The sequence below is a fragment of the Crinia signifera genome, chromosome 2 (assembly GCF_055691185.1).
Source record: "Crinia signifera chromosome 2, ASM5569118v1, whole genome shotgun sequence".
Classification (NCBI taxonomy): domain Eukaryota; kingdom Metazoa; phylum Chordata; class Amphibia; order Anura; family Myobatrachidae; genus Crinia; species Crinia signifera.
This window is the reverse complement of record NC_139218.1, coordinates 353157114-353168908: the sequence shown is the minus strand read 5'-3', so window position 1 is coordinate 353168908 and position 11795 is coordinate 353157114. Positions and strand designations below refer to the sequence as shown.

Below are 11795 nucleotides of genomic sequence, written 5' to 3'. Positions count from 1 at the left end.
GGGCTTTATGGGCCTGATTCTAATTCATTCAGGACCGCTGAATGTGCAGGACTTCTGTGCGGGCATCCTCGGTGACCTGCTTATTCGCCGTTGCGCTCTTACGGTGGGGAGGGGCGGAAGGGAGCGAATGCCCAGTTCTCAGGGAGAAAATTATTAGACCATCAAATGATTTTGCGCGGGGGTGGGGGTGGGGGGTTGGCGTTAGAAGGCTAGATAAGCAGCAAATTTTCGCTGCTTAGCGAGCCAACCAGAACCTGACTAAAAAGCTACAGCTGTATAACCATTTAATAAGTAATAAGATCATGGAACAAATAGATTAATGCAATATGCAACTTATATATTTGCCAACATTAATGTCTCATTTTCTTCAGTGTTTCTCAAAGTATTTTCTTTCCATCCGCCGTCTTTTGGCTTTTAGGAGTATTATACATTCCCCTGGAAAACACAAAGAGCAAAGCATTATAAAAAAGTATATGCTATATAGACATAAATCTATAATACTTTATGTAATTGTGCCACTTTCCAGAATTACCATTAACCACCCCTACTGATAATAGCTCCTAATACACATGTACAGAGAGTAGTGTGAGAGACAGGGAAATCACAGGTCTAGAACAGTACTGTGTGCAATACACAAAAGGGGCTTGAGACAGCTTGTTCCTGAGTGGAACATTTTAGAACGTTTGCTGCACATTAAGTAAATGTAGTTTAATGGAGATGATTAAATCTTCCTACTAACCATACAGAAATATTTATGCGGATATACAATATGTATGTACGTTATTTTTTGAAAAGCTTGAAATGGCGACTGATATGAGTCATTGCTGAGAGCGTGACTTTATTACGAAGCCATGCCAGCTTCGTTCACAAACATACGTGTACAGACATTAAGATCTATATTAAACTACTTCATACCCACAGATATAACAACAATGACTGTAAATATAGTGTGCGTGACCACCTAGTCTAATGCTGGACACACATCAGACCAACTTTCCTCCAACCATCCAACTAGTTGCTTGGATGGAATAAAAATATGGTACTGGATGGGAGCAAATGTAATATTTAATTCAGACATTTGCTCCCAAAATCTGGAAAAGGACAAAAACTATTGCTCAGACACGGTACTGTAGTTGAACCTGTTTGATTTAAACAATTTGACTGAATGTTTTTGTCCATTTTTCTGGGTTTGTGAGCACATTTCCTATTGTCCTTTGCTCCCATCCAGTACCATATTTTTATTCCATCCAAGCAACTAGTTGGATGGTTGGAGGAAAGTTGGTCTGATGTGTGGCCAGAATAAAAGCAGCAGACCACAAGCAACACAACCCATTAGCTACTGTACCTCACTCCCTTCCCTGCTTATTGCTGTGGTTCCGGCCTCTTTAATCCCCTCTATTACACCTGTCCGGTCACTCAGCACAGAAGCTTTACTTATCAGTACTATGTAGCAAAGCTGTAACTACCATAGGTGCAGGGAGAGCAGTTGCTATGGGGACCAGAGCTGAGATTGGGCCTACCTGCACTGTAAAAGTAACATGTGTATTGCACATTTTTCACCATTGGGTTGTATAAACGACTACTTAGGAACCTTTGATATGGGCCTACATACATCTAGTTACACCAGTGCTATATAGCCTAAATTACAACAGAGACACTGAAAACATCTGTTTATTATAACTCATTTACTGTTCTGGTTTCTCTGTACATTATAGGATAATAAGATCCAATTTTAAAAACCTTACACAACTTGGCAGCTGTTTCCTGACAAATGGATGATTTACTAAAAATATCTGTTTAAAATCAAAGAAGTAGTAATATAAATGTATAATTGATATACTCCAGTTGTTATTGCTTAGCACATCAAGATGGCAGTGACTATGGGGCAGACAAACATTGCTTCTTCTGAGGGGAGGCACATGGGGAAATGGGTGAGCCGTAGTGCCTGAGCCTAACCTTCTTGCACCCTAAAATCCCCAACAGCCTAACCCTGGACGCCATGAATATGAGTGGGATGTAGTTGAGGTGGGGTATATGATGGAATGTGGAGAGGGTCTGAGGGCATGTAAGGGCATTGTTAAAAGGACATGTAAAAGGTTTGTGGTTAGATCTGATGGCATGTAAGGGGTCCGTAGAGAGGTCTGATCAGCATGCGTTGAAGTCAGATTAGGTACAGTAACTGTGTTTGTGTGTGTGGGGGAGGGAGACACGTCAAATAATTTTTTCCCCTGGATGCCCCACCAACTTCATTTACAAATACAAACACAAAGGGTGAAATGTAATAGGGTGCGAGAATCAGAAAGTGAAAAAAAAAACCCTCCCGTTTTTTTTTTTTTTAAAGCGGCAATCATTTACACTTCATTATCAAACTGGTTTTGCAGTGTAATTGATTGCCGCTTTAAAAAAAAAAAAAAACCTGGAGATTTCTTACCAAATCTTGCACTTTCTGAATCTCTAATCCTATTAGATTTCACCTAAAGTTTTATACTGGATTTTTCAATGAATTTAAGGAGCGAATTGTGCAGTTACTGGGAGAATTTAGCAGGAGTTTATAATGTATTATTAACTCAGACATTTCTTTCAGTGAATTGCCGTTTGTGACATTCAAAAATCATTTAAAAAACAAAACAGTTACACTACTTTAAGCAATAACAAAACAAAAATAAAACTAAAGGTGCACATACACACAACGTTTTTGCTGTGTGATGCGCGCTCCTGCGGGCATCCCATTGGACTACACAGTATGTGCTGCACATACTTTTTGAACTAGGTCCCAATCGCATCACACGCAAATTGCATGCGATGTGATATAGCCCAAAACGTATGTGATAATCTCAGTGTGTATGGGCACCTTTAAACGTATATTGGAATAGAAGAAACAACAAAAATAAAGCAGCGCTGTACCTTTAAAAACCTTGAGAAATTGGATGATCTTTACAATAAATTTATTAATAGTACTATTGCTAAAACATGAGAAATGAAATTCGAATTTTTCAATTCATAAAAACAATAACAAGTGGTCCCACTTCCACATTAGCAGCACTTGAAAGGAGAGCCCGTTCCTATTATAGCCAAACAGTACTCATTGTATTGGTGATAATTACCACTCCTGGTGTAACAGTCTCATGGATAGATGGTAGAGTCCAATGTCCAGGTGGTCGGCCCAAAGATGGCACAAATAACTGGTCCACGGGTGAGACTTTGGAGTACAGCGCTGCTTTATTTTTGTTGTTTCTTGTGTACCATTTACAGGACTAACTGACCTGTTCCCAGCAGCTTCTAGGAGACCACTCATTTCAAGCGCCCTTTTGGTACCAACCTTAGGTTGGTTCCGGCTCTTTTCCCTTGTTCCTGAGTGGAACATTTTAGAACGTTTGCTGCACATTAAGTAAATGTAGTTTAATGGAGATGATTAAATCTTCCTACTAACCAAACAGAAATATTTATGCGGATATACAATATGTACGTACGTTATTTTTTGAAAAGCAGGAAATGGCGACTGATATGAGTCATTGCTGAGAGCGTGACTTTATTACGAAGCCATGCCAGCTTCGTGCACAAACATACGTGTACAGACATTAAGATCTATATTACACTACTTCATACCCACAGATATAACAACAATGACTGTAAATATGGTGTGCGTGACCACCTAGTCTATAATGCTGGACACACATCAGACCAACTTTCCTCCAACCATCCAACTAGTTGCTTGGATGGAATAAAAATATGGTAATGGATGGGAGCAAATGTAAAATTTACTTCAGAAATTTGCTCCCAAAAATCTGGAAAAGGACAAAAACTGTCGCTCAGACACGGTACTGTAGTTGAACCTGTTTGATTTAAACAATTTGACTGAATGTTTTTGTACATTTTTCTGGGTTTGTGAGCACATTTCTGATTGTCCTTTGCTCCCATCCCGTACCATATTTTTATTCCATCCAAGCAACTAGTTGGATGGTTGGAGGAAAGTTGGTCTGATGTGTGGCCAGAATAAAAGCAGCAGACCACAAGCAACACAACCCATTAGCTACTGTACCTCACTCCCTTCCCTGCTTATTGCTGTGGATCCGGCCTCTTTAATCCCCTCTATTACACCTGTCCGGTCACTCAGCACAGAAGTTTTACTTATCAGTACTATGTAGCAAAGCTGTAACTACCATAGGTGTAGGGAGAGCAGTTGCTATGGGGACCAGAGCTGAGATTGGGCCTACCTGCACTGTAAAAGTAACATGTGTATTGCACATTTTTCACCATTGGGTTGTATAAACGACTACTTACAGTAGGAACCTTTGGTATGGGCCTACATACATCTAGTTACACCAGTGCTATATAGCCTAAATTACAACAGAGACACTGAAAACATCTGTTTATTATAACTCATTTACTGTTCTGGTTTCTCTGTACATTATAGGATAATAAGATCCAATCTTAAAAACCTTACACAACTTGGCAGCTGTTTCCTGACAAATGGATGATTTACTAAAAATATCTGTTTAAAATCAAAGAAGTAGTAATATAAATGTATAATTGATATACTCCAGTTGTTATTGCTTAGCACATCAAGATGGCAGTGACTATGGGGCAGACAAACATTGCTTCTTCTGAGGGGAGGCACATGGGGAAATGGGTGAGCCGTAGTGCCTGAGCCTAACCTTCTTGCACCCTAAAATCCCCAACAGCCTAACCCTGGACGCCATGAATATGAGTGGGATGTAGTTGAGGTGGGGTATATGATGGAATGTGGAGAGGGTCTGAGGGCATGTAAGGGCATTGTTAAAAGGACATGTAAAAGGTTTGTGGTTAGATCTGATGGCATGTAAGGGGTCCGTAGAGAGGTCTGATCAGCATGCGTTGAAGTCAGATTAGGTACAGTAACTGTGTTTGTGTGTGTGGGGGAGGGAGACACATCAAATATTTTTCCCCCCCTGGATGCTTCACCAACTTCATTTCCAAATACAAACACAAAGGGTGAAATGTAATAGGGTGCGAGAATCAGAAAGTGAAAAAAAAACCTCCATTTTTTTTTTCAAAGTGCCAATCATTTACACTTCATTATCAAACTGATTTTGCCGTGTAATGGATTGCTGCTTTAAAAAAAAACCTGGAGGTTTCTTACCAAATCTCTCACTTTCTGAATCTCTAATCCTATAAAATTTCACCTAAAGTTTTATACTGGATTTTTCAATTAATTAAGGAGTGAATTGTGCAGTTACTGGGAGAATTTAGCAGGAGTTTATAGTGTATTATTAACTCAGACATTTCTTTCAGTGAATTGCCGTTTGTGACATTCAAAAATCATTTAAAAAACAAAACAGTTACACTACTTTAAGCAATAACAAAACAAAAATAAAACTAAAGGTGCACATACACACAACGTTTTTGCTGTGTGATGCGCGCTCCTGCGGGCATCCCATTGGACTACACAGTATGTGCTGCACATACTTTTTGAACTAGGTCCCAATCCCATCACACGCAAATTGCATGCGATGCGATATAGCCCAAAACGTATGTGATAATCTCAGCGTGTATGGGCACCTTTAAACGTATATTGGAATAGAAGAAACAACAAAAAGAAAGCAGCGCTGTACCTTTAAAAACTTTGAGAAATTGGATGATCTTTACAATAAATTTATTAATAGTACTATTGCTAAAACATGAGAAATGAAATTCGAATTTTTCAATTCATAAAAACAATAACAAGTGGTCCCACTTCCACATTAGCAGCACTTGAAAGGAGAGTCCGTTCCTATTATAGCCAAACAGTACTAATTGTATTGGTGATAATTACCACTCCTGGTGTAACAGTCTCATGGATAGATGGTAGAGTCCAATGTCCAGGTGGTCGGCCCAAAGATGGCACAAATAACTGGTCCACGGGTGAGACTTTGGGGTCCAAATGGACCAAGGAGATGGAAGGTTTTTGGAAAGATGGTATTGAAGGTGGCCCTTAAGATGTTGAGCAGGGTCACTGTTGATGGCTGTATCCTGTAGGCTGGTCCGGACTACGATCCTGGTGCAAATGGTGGAGGGTGGAATTGGCACGTCCTAACGCGTTTTGCTGCGCCTGGCAGCTTTATCAAAGGTATTTACCGGTTATTTGTGCCATCTTTGGGCCGACCACCTGGACATTGGACTCTACCATCTATCCATGAGACTATTACACCAGAAGTGGTAATTATCACCAATACAATTAGTACTGTTTGGCTATAATAGGAACGGACTCTCCTTTCAAGTGCTGCTAATGTGGAAGTGGGACCACTTGTTATTGTTTTTATAAATTGAAAAATTCGAATTTCATTTCTCATGTTTTAGCAATTTTACTATTAATAAATTTATTGTAAAGATCATCCAGTTTCTCAAAGTTTTTAAAGGTACAGCGCTGCTTTCTTTTTGTTGTTTCTTGTGTACCATTTACAGGACTAACTGACCTGTTCCCAGCAGCTTCTAGGAGACCACTCATTTCAAGCGCCCTTTTGGTACCAACCTTAGGTTGGTTCCGGCTCTTTTCCCTTCTCTTTTTGTATATTGGAATAGTCTCACAAATTATTAAATTTACAGAGGTTTAGAGGGGGCCTGGACACAAATTATATACTGTAGTTGCACACCAATTTCCCACATTTTCTTGCAGAGCCGTTGAGTTATACATTGTCCAGTATAAATTTACTGTTGATATATATGTGGCAGGTAGGGCCCAGAGCTGATCTAGCTGCAGTCTTATAGGTCACAGTCTTATAGAGATGCCCAGCTGCAGCCATTTTGTGGTGACATCTTGTAAGTATTTGCATGTATCTGAGAGGTGAGTCTGCAAGGGCGTAACAAGATATTTGTAGGTCCCATTGCAAAAGTGTGTAATACCAACCAATGGTGATAAAACCAACCAATGGTGATAAAATATATAAAATATGTAATTTACACAGGGAAGATGAGCCCCCTCAGCTCTGGGCCCTATAGTAGCTGCTTTCCCTACACCTATTGTAGTGATGCCATAGTTTTTTTTTATTATATATTTATTGGGTTTTTTTTTTGGGGGGGGGGGGGGGGGGGGGGGTTATAAAACAAACACATAGCAATATACAACCATCAAGGGTATGGCAACAATGTAAATACCCACTTAAGGAACTATGTAGGATCAAACATAAAAATGAAAAACATACAATGCAAATGAACAGTCAATAATACTGTAAAACATATAATCGCACAAAACATAGGACAATAAACATAAAAAACGTCACAAAGATACAGTGTGGGAGGGAGAAAAGCAGGAAGAGTGAAATAAGCAAAATTCAACCTACTTAAAGTGTCAGTGACTCACATCAAAGCTGTATTGAAATTTGCATAAGATTTAAACCTAAGCGATGGAAACCAGGTGGCACAGAATTATCTGTGTTTCTCTACTCCAAGACATAAATCCTCCATATATACAGTAAATCCATTCTATTGAACCATTCCTTATAGCAAGGTGGGGTCGTACACTTGTGCACCAATGCACCGGTCCTGCTGCCCTATTGAAGAATTTGAGTAAGGACTTCCTAGTATGTAGGAGGGGCTGGGAATGAATACAAAATACAAAAGAAGGGTGCCGACAGGACTGTACTCTAAAATAATGATATAGAAATAACTTTCTCCCAAAAGGGGCGTAGAGTTAGACAAGTCCACCAAATATGTAGAGGAGAGCCTTCTGCTGAGTTGCAACACCAACATCTATCAGAAACTGCAGGGAACGTTTTGGGAAAAATTTGTGGGCACCTATAGCAGCGTGTGATCACTTTATAATGGGTCTCTATCACTGAGAAACTAATTGAGCTAGCTAAAGAATTTTAAAAAATCTGGAGCCGGTCTTGAGGTGTAAGGGATAGCTTGCTTCCAATTACCAATAAATAGGGGGATCAGGGAAAGCATGTCATTGTGTTTGGACAGCGTGTAGCATGTAAGGTGATACACATACAGTATGTACTAGCACTGAGGGAACGGTGCAGATATGCTGGCACTATTGGAACAATGTCTAGTGTGCACATAATGTGTTGGCAATGTCTGCACAGCATGTAGCGTGCAATAAGAGGCGTGAATGTGTTGGCATTGTGGGATTAGCCAGTAATATGCAAAAGGGGGACAGAATGTGTTGCAATCCGAATGGCTCATAGTAGGCATACATACACAGAGGAAAAAAGATAGCTAGAATTGGCATAACCAAATACACTGGCGTGGCAGAGTCTAAGACACCCCCCCCCCCCCACACACACACACACATACACACACACAAACACACACCCGAACCACATCGGGGATCTCTGCAATAGGATATGGACTTTATTCATTGAGGACAGGTCATGACCTTGTGTAGTTGGTTTCCACTGTCAAAGTACAGTACTTGGTGTGAGTACAGTGAGGGGCCTGCAAACACTGCAATGGAAATGTGAACATGGATGTGCTACTGTCAAGGAGACTGAACACCAGAGTTGAAGTAACACTGAAAATAAACTATTCTGTTCAGGAGCCGCTGCACCTATGCCATGCAATTAATACCAAAGAACCTGAGGAATGTACTGAGCAGGTTCATCTAGTGGCTGGGTGCTAGGTGACTTCCACATGCACCCACCCCAGCTTCACACGGACACAATTTTGAATTTCTATGTACTACAACGTACAGTATATTCGCTTTCTGTCTCGGCATAATGGTGATACAATATTTACATTTTAATTAAAGAGCTCCTCAAAAAGAGACATGTTGACATAAGAACAGACGTATTTACTATAGACGCGCCCCGTGTACACTCTCACACCGGCTGGCCACGTATGCGCCTTCCACCATCCCCGCGCTTGAATTGCTGTTTTTTCCTCATTACTCACGCCCCTTTTTTACACAGATGAATCTGTTACTTCTGGTATATTCTGGTAATATACACAAACACACACAGATTCATTTTTATCAGGAGCCAGTTAAACGGGCAGTATATTTTTAGAGTGTGGGAGGAAACCGAAGTACCCAGAGGAAACCCATGCAAGCACAGGGAGAATATATGAAATCTACTCAGGAAAGGAATTGATCCCATGACCTCAGTGCAGTGAGGCAGTAATTCTAACCATTACATCATTCATAAAGATTTCTCTTTGGGGGGACAAAAATTACATAATTATGGTGGCACATGGCGCAAACATACAACGCAGATTAAGTGGCCCATTTAAGTAGGATTGTAAATATAATGTGATCTGGGCGGAATGTTACCTGACAGGATCGCACTGTGATCCTAACATTCAGATGTATCTCCCTGCAGGCACAGGGCTCTGAAAGGAACCCGATCCTGCGATCTGCTTCCCCGGGTGCTGGAGGGAAGGGTCGTCTGCACATGCAACGTGGGAGCTGACCCCCCCCCACATACAGCACTGCCCTGCTGCCAGTGCAATCTGTAGTCCATATACTACAATGGGCTACTGTAATCTTATTGGGGAAGTGGCTCGCCGAGAGACAGGAGAGATAGCAGTAGATATTTGTGGGTGTTTTCAAGGATTTAGCCACAAATATATGATATGTGGACCGCTAAGTATTTTATATATATATCAGGGTTGCCGACTTTAAGATTCTCCTCTCTGGGAGAAGCCCGGAGAGGAGAGTTTCAGAAGCCGCTCAGGGGGCGGGGCTTACGTGTAACATCACTAAGCCCCGCCCCCATGCTGTTAAAGCATCAAATTCACATATCTCCGTGGAGGGGGCGGGGCTAAAATGACACGATTGTGCCGTTTTAGCTCCGCCCCCTCCTCTGAGACCCGAGGATTGCGGCATTTTAATGCCGCGATCCGGGGGTCGGCGGGGGTCCCCCCTGAATCCAGGAGGGTTGCCCACCCTTCCGGGGGCCGGGAGGGGGTACCAGATTTTCGGGAGACTCCCGGAAATTCCGGGATGTAGAGAAAGGTCCTCTGTAAATAATAAATAGCATAGAAGAATCTCCTTACTTGTGCGCTGGCTTCTCCCTGGTGACATGTGCTGGATGCACTGCCTGTTTCTTAGCAGAGTCTTGTGCAGTGGAGGTCTGCAATTAAAATTCAGGAGACAAGATTACTATAAGCTCCATAGAGGCCTGACATGCAGAGCTCAGTTCAAGCCTTTTGGTGACAGTAAATATTAAGGAATTGTATTGATCTAAGTTGACTAATTATAAACCCAGCTTTCTGCGAGGATTCTGCTGGGGAAAAATGACAGATTATGATTTTTGCTCTTTATTCCAGCCTATGGGCGAGATAAGCCTCTGATGATTCAGGATCAAAAAGGATGAAACAGGATTCTAGCCTTGATGCTCCTGTATTATGAAATGAAGCAGGGCAAAATAGAGGGATGGAAAAACATAATGCAAGGATATGGAGTTAGAATATACAAGGTAACTAAATGACATCAAAACCGAATAATGGTTTGAAAAAACAAAACCAAAGTACAGGATTATAAAATGTTACTTTGTCTATGTATGTGGCAGATATGTCGGTCTGTCGGCATTTCTGCTCTTTGAAGGACCAGAGGCGGCTTCAGAAATGATGTTGCTGTACTGTATAAAGCTAAAATATTCATTTTCCCAAGTGTCTGTGTTCCAGTTAACTCTACTCCAATGATATCAGTAATATAATGACAACATGCATATTTCAATCGCTGATTAAATCTCTTGATTAAGACTGGTGTGGGTCCTTGCGTCGACCCAATTTACGTCAACATGCATTGTGTCGACCACTGAAGGTTGACACCAAATAGGTCGACGTGGCTAAGGTCACAAGGTTGACACAATCATTATGTCGACAATTGCAAGGTTCACAGTCAAAAGATCGACATGAGTTTTTCAAGTTTTTTCCCCCTGATAGTTGATATAGTCGACATGGACACCGTCAAAGTGCACCGCTGCGCTCGCCATGCTTCAGGCAGACTATTTTTTCTCCCGCCACACCATAGTGGATGGTAGGCCATGAAATACCGCATGTCAGCATATGTCGGCTCAAAAAAAAAAGAAGTGAAAAACTCATGTCGACTTCTGCCTGTTGATCTTGCCATTGCTTAATGCAATGGCCTTCCAACCCTGTCGACCTTAGGCATGTCGACCTTTTTCAGGTGTTGACCTAAGCTACGTCGACCTTTGGTGGACAACCTAACATCCGTATAACACGGGGACATACAATGTGATGTAGGTGACGGGGACATTCAGTGTGATGTAAGTAGCAGGGAAGCGCGGTGTGATGTTCACATATCAGTGACTGAGAAAGGCTGGAAGTGGTCATCACTGATGTCACAGACCCTTCTCAAACAGCTGGGCACATATGCATTCTTCCTGACACACCCAGAAAATAGCAGGTTACCATCCCCAAACAAAAATTGGATTACCAAAAGGTTGTCTTTGGCTCTAGGGACTGAGGTGGTGTAACTTGCCACCCTGCAGCCACCACGTAAGAGGATTGCCAGCCTCTACAAAACCACAGAAATAGAAAAAAAGGTACTTGTGTACTAGCACGGCGCCCATCGCATCGCAGACCATAAGGCATGTGATGGTATGCGATGCGATGGCAGCCGATGTTATACAATTATAAATTGTATACCATCGAATTGTATGGCATTGTATCGCATATACAATGGTATGCGATTTAAAATTGTTAAAGCACCCTAATGGGGGCTTACAATGTTAAATGCACCCCCACGCCACCCCCCACTATGAACGTGAACCCGAAGCATGGCGAGCGCAGTGAGCCCGTGAGGGTCGGCGGTACGCGTCCTATGACCTTTTCATACCCCCACTATCCACGTTGGCGTGGAGTTGATTTTATAT

The 11795-nt window shown here is 41.6% G+C and overlaps 1 protein-coding gene across 1 annotated transcript in view; it reads right to left on the bottom strand.

Annotated features, from left to right (window-relative positions):
* Window positions 1-267: 267 nt before the first annotated feature.
* Window positions 268-11795, bottom strand: part of CCDC169 (coiled-coil domain containing 169) — a 57912-nt gene continuing 46384 nt past the window's right edge. Inside the window, exons 7-9 of the mRNA XM_083169783.1 lie at window positions 9952-10028; window positions 3264-3377; window positions 268-435 (exon numbers count right to left, since the gene is read on the bottom strand). Of these exons, the coding sequence (XP_083025909.1) occupies window positions 378-435; window positions 3264-3377; window positions 9952-10028 (249 nt within the window). The 3' untranslated portion in view covers window positions 268-377. The remainder of the gene's footprint in view (window positions 436-3263; window positions 3378-9951; window positions 10029-11795) is intronic.